Raw genomic sequence first — 15,032 nt, 5'->3', positions numbered from 1 at the left:
TTATTTCCTTGATCTGACCTACAAATAAAAAGAAAACCCCTTTAATTATCTGTTTTTTTTTCCTTCAGGTTTAATCTTTTTCCTAATTATAATGAAGTACATAAAAATTATTTAAAAATTTGGAAGTAGCTGTGGCTGGTGTGGCTCAGTGGATTGAGTGCCAGCCTGAGAACCAAAAGGTTGTCAGTTTGATTCCCAGGCTAGGTCCTCAGTTGGGGTGTGTGAGAGGCATCTGATCCATGTATCTTTCACACATGGATGATTCTCTTCCTCTCTTTCTCCCTCCATTCTCCTCTTTCTAAAAATAAATAAATAAAATCTTTAAAAAAATTTGGAAGTAGTTACTTTCCAGTGAAGCAGAAAATAAACCATCTTTAATCACCAAGAGGCAATGGTCATTTAATATTTTTATTCCTAGACCTTATTAAAATTTTTTCTAGAAGTCTTTAGTTTACAATAGTAAGATATATTATTATAGAAACTTTAGAAAACACAAAAATGCGAAGAATGAAGTATCACCCATAAGTGTATTGGCTAGGGTTAACATTTTGATGGATTAATTTTTTGGTTTTCTTTCTGTGTATGTAAATATTTTTATTAAAATAATGGAGACCATACTTACACAGTATTTTATATTCTACCTTTTTTTAAATCATATTGGGAATATATGCCAATATTATTATGGGTTCTTAAAAAGTGTGATATATTAGCTCTATCAGATTTCAAACAACAGAACCACCAATGGAGCCTTAAGCAGTGGAAATTTATTATAACAATGCATGGATACTAAGGAAGACAGGAAGCTTTGCCATTATACTACAGCTGGCTTCAAGGAAACTGATGATGAGCTTACTCTGTCATTTTCCTCAGCAGTCTGTGTCCTTTGCTCCCTGGTCTAGTAGCCTGTCACAGTGACTTACCTACTTTTAGTTCCAGGTTCTGCTGTTGCAGTGCGAACTGGCAGACTGCTTTTTTCCCTCTACCTCGTATTTTCTGCCTGTTACTGGCGTCAGCTTAGTCTTGATTGCTACTTATTTATGGCTTTACTGTATCTTGGTTCCAGCTGAACTTCATGTAACCATTTATGGTCTCTTATTTTATACTTCAGGAAGAGTAACAGGTTGAATTAGTTAATGTCCAAGTTGGGTAGGGCTTTTGGGCCCTGCCATCCCATATGCTGCTGTTCTTAAAGCAGAAGCCCATTTGTGTTCTAATTTGCCACAGCATAGGGCGCTGCTAGTCAGGCATTCATAGTAACAGATTATTCTGTACTACACATTGTTTTGAGCTGTGTAGTATCCTTTTAGATTGATGTATTATGATTAATTTAATACAGGTGCTGGGCATTTTAAAACTTTCAATGTTAAAAATAGCATCAAAACTCAGCAGCAAAGAAGATAATCACAGAGCAAACCACGTTGAAATAGTTAAGATTCTTGCAGGTTGGGGTTAAAGGGCAAAATTCACTATGAGCTCCAAATATATTTTAATTTAAAATGACAATGCTTTAGTGAATTCCAAGAAGCATTAATATGAGGCATACAAGGAACACAAGAAATAAAAATGGAAGTAAAAAAGAACTGGGCTTGAGCTATAGAAACGGTTGACATGCATTCAGGAAGACTATATTGATTGGTGAATCCAGAACTCCCTGCTAACTTGTGATATAATACCTAGATAATACCAAATAAAAGATTCAAATAGGAAAAAATTATGATAATGTGTATTATAAAACTACATTTAAAGTATTTACTTAGCAACTATTTATATCTGCTGAAACAAGATCCCATTTTAAGAAACAACAAATGAAACAAAATATCTTTAATGCTCTCTTGCCAAAATTGCACTGCAGAATACTTAGTTCTTCATTAACATATCTGTGTCACTATAATTATTTTCTTTGGATGCATTTCTAGAAGTAAAATTACCAAAGGGTATGAATATTTTTTTAAAGACTACATACTATTAAATTGTATCCTTGAAGACTCATTTTGTAAGCTTTTTTCCTTTACAGTTAAGATAATGGTATATATACTCTTTTGTATTATCTTTTTACTTAACAATATATTATATGTACTTTTCATGCTATTTGCAAATTTCATTTTTAATAATTATGTAATATTCTGTTATACTGAGATACTATAATTTACTTAATAGTTACATAATGTTATTGTATTTCTGTATCATTTTGGGGAACTTGTTTATGCATATTTTTATTTACATTTGAGATTATTTTTAAAAATATTTTATTTATTTATTTGTAGAGAGGGGAAGGGAGGAGAAAGGAAGGGAGAGAATCATGAATGTATGGTTGCCTCCAGAACCACCCCTCCCCACCAGGGACCCTGGGCAACCCAGGGATGTGCCCTAGCCTGGGAATCAAACCGGTAACCTTTCAGTTCACAGGCCAGTTCTCAAGCTACTGAGCTACACAAGCTGGGGCACATTTGAGATTATTTTTAGGCTAGATTTCTAAAAGGAAATTACTGACAAAGGTGTAAATATTGTCAATGTCAAATTGATTTTTGGAATAGTTGTAATAATTTATAGTTTCACCGAAAGTACACAATATTTTCCATCTTAAGATTTTCTTATCAACATAAAGTATTTGTTTTATTTTACTTAGTCTTTGTAGATAACTAAATTATAGGGTCACCCACCTCAAATCATACCTTTTGAAACTAAGCGCTACTTCTAGCCTTGTGTATAATGTTGGGCTATTAGGTTTGAAGGGAGTTCACCTTCCTACCCTGTTGCTCTTCTTTTGAGCATATCAAATCATCATTTTATAAGATGAAACTTGGCCTTTCCACTACTGGCCAGGGCTAATTGTAGTTTGACTTAGAAAAACGTAAATTATTTTTACCAGATTTTAAAACTAAACTTAAAGGTTCATAATGGATAAAAAGAGTAATTTATGATGCTCTCAAGTTAAGCTGAAACATACCGTATATCTCACTTTCATTGCCAACAAACCCCACCTCCGGCCAAATTTAAGAAAAAAAAAAAAACCTCCCAAAGGTAACTAAGTAGTATCAAAACTAAGTAACTAATGTCACATTAAAACCATTAAAGGTAACATTTTGTAGTTAATACTAACAAACATGAAATACGGCTTTTCTTGTCCACTTAATAAAATAAGATGGTCTTATAAAACTTTATCTGACAGTATTGCTTTGTTTGACCTATAATTTTTTTTAAAAGGCTTTATCAGAACTGAAAGTCATAGCAAAGGAACTTTTTACTGTCTATAAGTCATTCGCCACTCTGATACTTAAGCTCTTTGCTAGGAAAAAGCATGGTGTATGGAGGCGAACATGCTTAAAAGAACTGTTTTTCATTGTTGAGAGCAGTCTCAAAAGTAAGGAATTGTTGAGTAAAGCCTGGATGGTAGTGGTTTGAATAATGAAAGGGAGGCGAGATTAAAGACAGTGAATGTAGAAGACTCTTTCAAGACACTGGACGAGGAAGGAAAAGGGATGCATGCCATCATATATTTGAGGGGGAAGAAAAGAGGTGTTCCGATTCTCAGGCTTGGCAGACTTATGCAGCTTTGTAGGCTGTGTTAAGCAGCCAGAAGAGAGGGAGAGTACAGTGGATTGCAGAGGAGACTGGAGGATTTGCACCCAGGAGTAAATGGCTGGCTTTGGGAAGCTTGCTTTCCCTGAGAACGATGGTAAAGGTACTGAAGACATAGGTAAATCTAAAAATGAAAGTGAGAAAAGGCCAAGAGGGTTATGTTCAATGTTTTTTTTTCTCCCTCTGGTTGGAATGAAAGACTATAGTTATCTGCAAACAGTGTGGGTTTGTGAGGATAAGGTTGAACACACAAAGGAGCAACAACTATGGAGTATGGAAATGGAGCTGACTAGGAATGAATAAAGATTGTTATAATGTCAATCTAATTGAAGTTAGATAATATATTTATATTAGTTAGATGATTTTTCTGTCGTAACTCCAGGCAGTGGGTATTGAAGAAAGTAAACATTTCAATTGAATTGGATTGACGAGACACTCCAGAGATGCAGAAAATGAAGGGTGTGTGTTGGGGTGTGGTCAAAGTGATTGACTGTGTAGTTCTGGTGGATGGGAAGGAAGAGTGTCTTAGGGAGCTGATGCAGAGTGGAAAAGCAAGGAGTAGTGGTAAGCAGTAGGAAACAACCAGAGATAAAAAAACAAATTGGTAAGGGTGGGAGATACAAAATGGTTGATGGTAGTGGAAAGAGGGGAATTTTACAGTTTAGAATCTTAGAGGTGATACAGTTCCAGGTGATGACAGTATCCAGACTATTTCACAGTGGGTGGACTGCTGAATTAAATCGAGGTAAATTTCCTCAGAATAGATGAGGTCAAGTAATCACTTAGGTTCTGGAACTGAATATTGCACTAATTGGGATGAAGACAAGTCATGGTAGAGAGAAAAACTGACATGTCTGTGTCTTTAGAGAGAGTGAAGGTGTGCAGAAAAGAGTTAACAGCAGGCTTGAGACATCTGTTCTTAGACAGGCTTGCTTGCAGTGTTGGCTCTTGACCGGTGTCTGGGAACTTGGAATTTGGGGGGGTTCTCAGTATTCCCAGAGTTGGTAAGAATGACTGACTGTGCCTCAGCTGTGCAACGTGGTTTATGCTGAACTACCTGCTTTCCTTCTGGGGGTCTGGAATTTTGGCACATTGCTAAGTAGAGGGCACCTATGTGTCCAGAGCCCTGGGCACTGCATAATGAGCTTTCTGGGTAGACAGCATTGTCTATGTGTTGTTAAAACTAATTGCTAGAGAAAGTAAGCACATTTTGTGTGTCTTCACTGAGAAGAGACCCTTGCAAGCTTGCTTCCAGTTTCCTCTGGACTGTGCCCTATGTGTCTTTTTCTTTTGCTGCTTTTGCGTTAATAAATCTGGCAGTGAGTCAAACTATATGCTGAATCCTGTAAGTCCTCCCTTGTCAGTCATCGGACCTGAGGTTGGTCTTGTGGGCCCCCAACACAGAGAGAGTGACCTGGAAGGCTAAAAATAACAGTTGGGACTTGGAAAAATATGGTACAATCAGAATTCATGGGCATTAGAGGAAGAGAGAACAGTAGTGTGGAAGACCACAGTGAGGAATTAGTGAAATTAGACATTCTTTCTTGGTCAAATTTGATGAATTTATTCAGCAAATATTTACTGAGTATGTCTGGCATTGTGACAGATATTTGAGGTATAAAAATAATTATGATACTATACCTACCCATAAACAACTTGTTGTTTATCAGGGTAGGAAGTTAGACTTGTTAACATAATTATAATAAGATGTGGTAAAGACTGTACAAGAGTGAATATAATCAAGTATTATGGGAGCATGGGAGATGGAGTCTAGAAGCTGGACTCCAGGGAATGAGCTGAATTGAGGATTTATAAGGAAAGTGTCATTTAACATATTTTTTGGTTAAAGTGAAAAAAAAACTTTAAGAAAGTATCTAGGTAGCAGATAAACAGATTAAGGGGTCTCAAGGTAAATATTAAAAGGAGTTGGGAAGGGGAAGGATTAGGAAAGGGAGATTCTGAACCGGGTGAAGATGAGAGTGGAGGGTGACAGGTCAGAGTGGCTCACACTTTGAGTTACGGGTGTAGATCGTTGGAATGAGGAGGCAGTGAGTGGCGATAGGCAGGGTATGAGTAAAACAAGCCTACTTCAAGATGCCACTTAGATATAGGTGTGAAGTTACAGTTCCTCTGCAAACTCTACCAGGTATATTCAGGAATTTTTTTTTAATTGCATTTTTCCCACTTACTATTTATCCCCCAACCCCCTCCGCTGCAGTCACCACACTGTTGTCCGTGAGTCCTTTTTCCTTTTTGCTTGATCTCTCCTCCTCCATGAACTTTCAAAATTACCCCAAATTATATAACAGTAAAAATTCACCTAGTACCTGCTTTCTTTAAAAAAATTTTTAAAGGTGATCTGAGACTTTTTTGGTAGTACCTTGTGATCAGGAAGTGTTACATAGAAGGTGCTTAATAGTTGTGATGTGCAAGACTTCTCTTTTCTGCAAATATTAGTAGACTTATAAACTTGTATTAATAATAGGTAAGAATGAAATAGGTTAAGTTTAATGTATTTGGTCTTTTTGTCATGCTTGCCATTCTTTGAGAATGATTTATAGGTTTTATGAATTATGAAGCCATGAGTATTATAACCATTATTTAAGAAAAGCTCTTTTAGGTAATAGAAATAGATGTAGATATACCACGTCTACATTTTCTTTTATACCATGTAATGGATTGGCAATTAGTAAATATTGAATGGTAAATAAAGCAGTTGTTGGTAGCACATTGCCCATCCAGACTTTCTTTTTTATCTCCCTCTTCTACTTCCCCTTTCCCACTTTCCCCTGTATTTTCCCTTCCTGCACCTTTATGGGTTTTATATACCAAGGATACCTATTATAATTCATAGACATTGCTTATGTCCACCAGTAACACTCAAAGCTAGAAAAAATGATCTATTAAAATAATATGCTTTGAAGTTAGTTTTTAAGGTGTAGGTGGTAGCTCAAATTAAATGAACCATTTTTTCTTTTGTTTATATTGTGCTGGTTAACATTCAGCCTTATTTATTTATTTATAATTAAGTAAGACTGTCATTTCAAGGAAAAAAACTTACACCATTTGTTGTCTGTAATATAATTCCAGCTCTCAGAGGAAAATTAGAGTTTTAGAAAATTTGTATTTGCTACTGTGAACTTGACAGCTTCCAAAACTTAAAAGACCTTTCTGATGAGATCCGTGATCATATTAATGAATGATTCCTTATCATAAAATGAAGTGTGTCAGCATTCAATCATTGTAGTTACAGTGAAATTACAAAGTCAGGTCTGGGTAAAATTCATTCAAAATAAAGATATGTCAATGAATTTTGATTTCGCAGAGTATTAAAAGTTCATTGGTAGAGTTTCAGTTTCTTCCTTGAAAGAACTACAAGAGACTACCATTTGGCAAGTTTTTGTATAGTACCAAAGAAAAATATAGACAATTTTTCAACTACATGTTTGGCAAGGCCCAATTTTCTTCATAAATATCAACCAACATATTACAGATTGAATGCAGGAAGAGATGTGAGAATCCACCTGTGTTCCATTGTTAGACATTAAAAATATATGTGAAAATGTAAAATACTTTTCTCGCTGAAGATGTTTGCTGAAAAATAGACGTTTTGCATAAAAATGTTATATTTGTTAACATATAATGGGCTCATTTATGAATACAATTTTAAAATGTTTTAGATGTCTTAGTTCTAATGTCTAATCCAAAATGTCAGTTAATGCAAGCCACACAAACTTAAAAGGTCTTTGAGGTCCCTAAGGATTTAAAAGAGTAGGAGGTCCTGACACCCTGTGTTTAGACACTTCTGTAGCAGGGTGCCTTATTCCAAGTGGAGGTGGGGGAAGGGTGCCTGATTATCATTGCCCATTCTGCCTGTAGTCATGAAGTACTTCGTTTGAATATTAAGTCTTGTTTAGAGATTGTTAAAAGGGAAAGCAAAATTGCTGTTGGAGTTCACTCCTGTGGACTGGGGAGACTCCAAGTCTTCAGCAGCAGCATCTTCTTGACCCTCCTTCCAGGTAATCTTGTGTAGCTGGTGGGGAACAAGCAGGGGGGAATGGAAACATCATCGGCACCAAACCAAGTTAATGGTTGCTGGAAAAGCTGAGCATTCCCATCTAGTGTAAATCATGTTACTGGTAATCTTTCCTGGGACTTTGGGGGTGAGATGAAAGAAGAGGAAGAATTACTCTCTGTTCCTAAGATACAGTTTAACAAAATGTATTACTGAGGAGGAACTGAGTGTTAAAAGGATGTCCTTGGAACTTCCAGTTCTTTATTTGGAAAGTAACTGCTAGCCTGACTTAAAAGCTCTGCCTGCAGGAACAGCAGGGCAGTTAGCCTGTACTGCTCCCTGGGCAAAGCATCATCACTTAGCCACGCATCCACTGAGGAAGTATCCAGGCTCTGAAAAGAAAGGAAATTAGGGTTTAGACTCATACTAGACTGCTCTTTCCACCTTAGCGTATTACCTAGCAAACTATAGGTACTTGATAAACTAATTTAATCTGTTTTCAATATTTAATCACTGGGGATGTAAAGAAGACATTTCTCTCTAGGATACTTGGAGGTATCTGATCGTTGCTTTTCTAAAAAATTTTGAAAACCAGTTGGAAGGAGATGGTTAATTGCAATAACAAACCTGGTTGAAATGGAAACTATTGATTGAAGGAGAAAACCTCCAGACCAAGGGAGATAACCAAAGAAAAGGAAATTTATAATTGAGATGGCTGAATACCCACATTTGTTGAATATTATCTTCTTTAAGGGAAACGGATAAAAAGGAAATACATTATCTAGAGACCTCATTGAAAGCTATCAGCAAGCAATTCACACCTCTTCCTCATGGGAGGGACCTTTAAGGTTGGAGATGAGTTTATCTGTAGGGGCTTTTTCAGGTAGAACCACATTGCTCTGAGGCTCCCGCATAGACAGAAAATAGGTTAAGCTCAGTCTTCCTATTCTAGAAAGAAAATGGCACTACTGCCAGAATTACATTAAGCAATAATGATTACCATTTACAAGTAGCTTAGTGTGAAAAGAACTTGGGCTTGGACCTAGATAGTTGTATTGTAATCTTTTCTGTAAATAGTATTTATTGTTTTTAAAGATAGATTAATGTTATTTCAATGTTGCTCTTAAATAATGTATGAAAGTACTTAAGATGATGACATGGTCTCAGATGTCATCATCTGCAGTTAGGGAAGTCTACATCATGATACAAACAACAACTTGACACGCAGAAGTGTTTTGTTTGACTTTTGTGGTGTTTTATTTTCTTAAATATTTTATTATTTTATTTTTAGAGAGAGGAGAAAGGAGGGAGAAAGAAAGGGAGGGAAACATCAATGTGCGGTTGCATCTCACAATGTGTGGTGCCCCCCACCAGGGACCTGGCTCACAACCCAGGCAGGTGCCCTGACTGGGAATCAAACCAGTGACCCTTTGGTTAGCATGTCAGCACTCAATCCCTGAGCCACACCAGCCAGGGCTGACTTTTGCAGTGTTTTAAAGGTAGAAAATATTGCATAGAAATCTGGTTTTCCAGTTCCTCTTGGAGAAAGATTATACAATTTGTCAAAAGTGGGTCTGCATTCTAGCTTGACAATAATCCTCTGGATCTGATGTCTCCAGGATGCAACAAAAAGCCATTCACATTTAAGAATCTTAATTTTTATTTTCAGGACGATCTGCTATTAACCAATGTGTCTAAGTATGTTATTCTTTCCTAATAACTTACTATAAAGACAGTGTGGGGTGGGGTGGAGGATTGATGGGGAGGATGGGGGGGCAGAGGAGAGTAATGAGGGAAAAAGGGGGACAACTGTAATTGAACAGTAAAAAAATTAGAAAACAAAAAGAAATAGTCTTGTGCCCAATCAATTCTCGTGATCTTAGCAGATATTTAAACCCTTCAAGATATTAAGATGTACTACCTTGGTTTCATTTCTTTGGGGGTCTATACAGCAAAATTCTCAAAATTTGGAAATTTTAGTAACCAGGTCAGTTACCACATTGTTCCAGGTGTTTTTAGCATTCTCTGGCTATAATAGCAGTGTAGATATCAGAAAATGCTAATTAAACATTTTGCATTTTTAGACTTGTTACTGCTTTGGAGTGTTAACAAATGCTCTTGACCTAAAGAGTAATTGATAGAGATTTTAGCATTTCTGTAACTTAGTTGGAAGAACCTTAATTTTGACAAAATTGTTGAACAATGTGTTGCTTTTCATTACATTAATATTTGGCTCCCAGATAGAATACCAAAGAAGTCATTCTCAGCCTGTTATACAAAAGTTTTGATTCATTTGCTAAAACTGCTTGTTGCATTTCATAAATTGCTGATTACAGTATTTTTGTGTCTCAGACTTCCTTTGTTATTCCGTATATGAAGTTGCTTTTTACTTGACCCTTGATTAAGTTAAATGGTCTATTTTGTGCAGCAATGACACGCAATAACATTTTTCTCCTTCTTAAAATAGATTTGGACTAAGCAACAAGTTTGAATCAGAATTCCCTTCTTCATTAACTGGAAAAGTGAGTGTCTGTTAATTATTTAGCTGTCTCAAAACTAAAGTCTTTTTCTAAGAAATTAGGAAAAAATTTATGCCAATGATGCATGTTTATTGACATTAATATTATGGTGTTGTTTTTTCTTGAATTTTTTCTTTAGGTAGCTCCTGAAGAATTTAAAGCCAGCATCAACAGAGTTAACAGTTGTCTTAAGAAGAACCTTCCTGTTAATGTACGTTGGCTCCTTTGTGGCTGCCTTTGTTGCTGCTGCACATTAGGTTGCAGTATGTGGCCAGTTATTTGTCTCAGTAAAAGAGTAAGTTGAATTATATATTTTAACTTAAATTTAGATGTTGAAAAACAAGTCTTGCATTTATCTATTTCTGTTTTTTGTATTGAATGAGTCACAGTATCCTGAACAGTATACATAAATAATCTGATCCAGCAGAAGATTAATTACATTATGCTATGTTTCCATGCTGTTTATATTAAATAGCCACCTAAAAATGATACTTACAATGTTTATGTTATCCTTGAGAGTGGAGTAGAATGCAGCGTTCTCTATACACACGCATGCACGTTGGTGGTGGTGGAGGGTAGTGATCTAGAATGCTGGGTGTGGCCATGTCGCTTGTCTTTGTGACCTCAGCCATGTGTCTTAACCTCTTACACTCTTGTAATAGATCTGAAAAATGGCAGTATTCACCTACGCGCTTAAATAGGTTTGTTGTAAGAGTAAAATGAATTAGTATTTGTAAAGCTCTTAGCTAAACAGCTCAAAGTAAGTGTCTAATAAATATTGATTAATAGCATTATCACTAATATGTAAGATAATACCCATAGAAGAAATTAAATGGTTACAATTATTATTTATAATTGGTAAGGTTATGGGTAATTCTGTTTTTTTCCTTTTGTATTTTATAAGTTTCCTGTGATGAATACGTAGTGATTCAGTAATCAGAAAAAATTGTCTAAAGAGTTGTCATTTTGAGTGCTTATAATTAAAATTTCTAAGTTGTTGGTAGAGATACGAAAAATTAGTATAGATTGAATGTATTACACTTTTGTTAAAGTTTTTAAAAACTATGGTTCATTATATGTATAAAAATGAACTACTGTTAAGTTGAAATTGAATGAATGGTATTTTATAGCTACATTTGATTTTGTCATCAAGTAATGATAAGACATGTAGAAAAGCAAATTCTGTTTGCCTCTCAATTTTTGTTGTAAAGTAAGGTATTTCTGCTGAAAGTATTTTGAACTAGTACTTTGTAGTGTTAGGAAAGAGATTAATGCCTCTGCCCCCTTTCCCCCAGTACTTCTCATCAGATAGTCGTCAGGCCAAAGAATTTTTTTTTTTAAATTTCTGGTTCTCACTGGATTTATAGTTGAATTTGCAGCTCTTAAGTATAGATCTCCTCACTCCTTCCAACTGTTTGACTGTTTCTATTTGTTTAAATGACTACTATACCTGACTTGGTTAGTAATTTTCTGTCAAATAAACACAAAGAATCATTTCAGATCCTCTGTTTTTTACTTTTTAAAACAATTTTTTATTGAATTTATTGGGATGACATTGGCTAATAAAATTATAGTTTCAACTTTACAATTCTATAAAACATCATCTATAGATTATAATATATGTTCACCACCCACCCAAAGTCAAGTCTCCTTCCATCACCATTTATGTCCCCTTTGCCCTCTTCTACCTCCCCCACCTCCCTTTCCTTCTGGTCATCACTATACTGTTTTCTGTGTCTACAAGTTCTATTTGTTTGTTTGTTTGTTAATCACTTTACCTTTTTCAGCAGCTCCCAGCACCGCTGCCCCCAGCTGTCAGTCCGTTCTCTGTATCTATGAGTCTGTTTCTGTTTGTTAGTTTATTTTGTTCATTAGATTTCACATGTAAGTGAAATCATATGGTATTTGTCTTTCTCTGACTGACTATTTCACTTAGCATAATACTCTCCAGGTTCATCCAGGCTGTCATAAAAGGTAAGATTTCCTTCCTTTTTATGGCCAGGTGGTATTACATTGTATAAATGTACCAGAGCTTTTTATCCTCTCACCATCTGAGATCCTGTTGTTTTTCACTTTTTAAATGATTAAGTAAGATATTGCAATGTGTGCACAGAATGACACGTAGAAAATAAAATGTAAACTTAATCTTTTTAAAAATATATTTTATTGATTATGCTATTATAGTTGTCACATTTTTTCTTCCCTTTTTTCTCCCCCACCCTGCTTCCCCCTTTCCACTAGCATTCCCCCCACCCCTTAGTTCATATCCGTGGATCATACATGTAAGTTCTTTGGCTTCTCCATTTCCTGTACTGCTCTCAACCTCTTCCTGTCTATTTTGTACCTTCCATTTATGCTTCTTATTCCCTGTACCTTTTCCCCCATTCTTCCCCTTCCCGTCCCTGCTGATAACCCTCCATGTGGTCTCCATTTCTGTGAATCTGTTCCTGCTCTAGTTGCTTGCTGAGTTTGGTTTTGGTTTTGGTTTTTTATTTAGGTTCAGTTGTTGATAGTTGTGAATTTGTTGTCATTTTACTGTTCATAGTTTTGACCATCTTCTTTTTCTTAGATAAGTCCCTTTAACATTTCATATAATAAGGGCTTGGCGATGATGAACTCCTTTACCTTGATCTTATCCGTGAAGCACTTTATCAGCTCTTCCATTCTAAATGATAGCTTTGCTCGATAGAGTAATCTTGGATGGAGGTCCTTGCCTTTCGTGACTTCGAATACTTCTTTACAGCCTTTTTCTGCAAGGTTTCTTTTGAGAAATCAGCTGATAGTCTTGTGGAAACTCCTTTGTAGGTAACTGTCTTCCTTTTTCTTGCTGCTTTTAAGATTCTTTCCTTCTCTTTAATCTTGAGTAATGTAATTATGATGTGCCTTGGTGTGTGCTTCCTTGGGCCCAACTTCTTTGGGACTCTCTGAGCTTCCTGGACTTCCTGGAAGCCTATTTCCTTTGCCAGATTGGGTAAGTTCTTCATTATTTTTTCAAATAAGTTTTCAATTTCTTGTTCTTCCTCTTTTCCTTCTGGCACCCCTATGATTTGGGTATTGGAACATTTAAAGTTGTCCCGGAGGTTCCTAAGCCCCTCCTCATTTTTTTGAATTCTTGTTTCTTCATTCTCTTCTGGTTGAATGTTTATTTCTTCCTTATTCTCCAAATTGTTGATTTGAGTCCTGGTGTCCTTCCCTTCACTGTTGGTTTCCTGTATATTTTTCTTTATTTCACTTTGCTTAGCCTTCACTTTTTTCTCAATTTTGCAACTGTTCTCAACCATATCTGTGAGCATCTTGATTACCAGTGTTTTGAACTGTGCATCTTAGAGGTTGGCTATCTCTTCATTGCTTAGTTGTATTTTTTTTCTGGAGCTTTGATCTGTTCTTTCATCTGGGCCATATTGTTTTGTCTTGGTGTTCCTGTTATGTCACGCGGGGTGGAGCCTTAGGTATTTGCCAGGGCAGGGCAGCCCACGTTGCTGGGTTGTGATGCAGATGAATGTTTCTTCTTTAACTCCTTGGTTGTCACACTCCCATATAGTTCAATTTTATGGCAGTTCTGGTTATTTTTTGTTTTAAAATTTGTTGTTATCCTTCTTTTCATTGTGTGAGGAGGCAAAGTGTATCTACCTACATCTCCATCTTGGCCAGAAGTCCCCTTTCTTTTTTTTTTAATCTGAGAAAGATGAGGCTAACTGATTTCTCAGATAGATTCCAGCTCTGAAAATCTGTAACCCTTTGAAAATTGAGCTGTGTAGGTATACAAAACATCTGTTTCCAAGCTTTAAGTAAAGAAGTTCTCAATGTTGATTTTGATTCCAAACCTGAAGAATTAACATTTTAGTAATGTATTTTCATATAGATATTTTAGTTGTTTTTTGAGGAGGCAAGGGTTTCTATGAGGTTTTTTTTTTTTTTGAGGTAATTGCTATTTAGCTTTTGAAACGTGGATGAAAAGGGCCTGTATCCAGTCTGACTGCATTTCTTTTGCTTTAAGTTGTAGCATTCTTAGATTATCTTCTGGATCTCTTTTCTCTCTGTCTCAAGCTTAGTCATTCAGTAATTGTGAATTACTTTGTTTGGGGTATGCTAGGGGATGAGAATCCAAATGGGAGAGGTCAGGATTAGAGTTTTTTCTTAATATTTACATCCTTTCTTGAAACTTGTGTATTTCCCCTTAAGAGAGGTTGAGAATGCCATATAATGAGTTAATGCAATGGGAGAGGGACTGGGGTTCTTACTGAAAGTAGGGTTGGGCTTTCTATATCTAATCCTGGGTATTTAGTTTGTGGTTTCTTGCCTCTTCCTCAGTATCTCCCATATTATAAAATGCAGGATAAAGACATAGGTTTAACCTCTTTGAAAAAGGGGTCTCATGTCAAAGATTTCTCATACCAGAGGAATATATTTATTACTATTTCATTTTAAAGAATATTTTAGGTTTGAAATTAGGGAAACTGATTCTCACATAAATGAAATTAATTATAGTGATTAGTGTGAATGACACTGACAATTTGTTTTTTGTTGTTTATTTTTATTTTTTGTCCTCTCCTGAGGACATGCATACTGATTCTTTAGAGAGAAGGAAAGGTGGGGGAGAGAAGGGAGAGAAACATCAGTGTGAGAGAGAAATATCAATCGGTTGCCTTTTGTATGCCCCCTAACCTGCGACCTAGGCATGTGCCCTGACCAGGAACCGAATCCACAACCTTTTGGTTTATGGGACAATGCTCCAACCAACTGAGCCACACTGACCAGGGCCCGACAATTTGTTTTTAATTGGAAAAAAAAGTTAATTCTCACCATGAAAGAGGATACTCAAAAGAGTGTAAACTTTGAACCTTAAATGTGCAGAGGTGGCACTGGGACTTTAAAAATATTTTAGACTTCTTTGAAAATATGTTTTCCAAGAACTAGCT

General features: G+C 36.0%; 1 protein-coding gene across 2 annotated transcripts in view; it reads left to right on the top strand.

Moving 5' to 3' along the window:
• CHIC2 (cysteine rich hydrophobic domain 2) overlaps positions 1 to 15,032 on the top strand; it is a 43,425-nt gene that overhangs the window by 12,797 nt on the left and 15,596 nt on the right. Inside the window, exons 2-3 of one of the 2 annotated variants that reach the window (XM_028507930.2) lie at positions 10,062 to 10,116; positions 10,253 to 10,408. In XM_028507930.2, coding sequence (XP_028363731.1) covers positions 10,062 to 10,116; positions 10,253 to 10,408 — 211 coding nt within the window. The remainder of the gene's footprint in view (positions 1 to 10,061; positions 10,117 to 10,252; positions 10,409 to 15,032) is intronic. The other variant, XM_028507931.2, reaches the window with a different exon arrangement.

The sequence above is a fragment of the Phyllostomus discolor genome, chromosome 1, assembly GCF_004126475.2.
Source record: "Phyllostomus discolor isolate MPI-MPIP mPhyDis1 chromosome 1, mPhyDis1.pri.v3, whole genome shotgun sequence".
Classification (NCBI taxonomy): Eukaryota; Metazoa; Chordata; class Mammalia; order Chiroptera; family Phyllostomidae; genus Phyllostomus; species Phyllostomus discolor.
The sequence above is the reverse complement of the archived record's forward strand: the minus strand, read 5'-3'. Positions and strand labels throughout refer to the sequence as shown.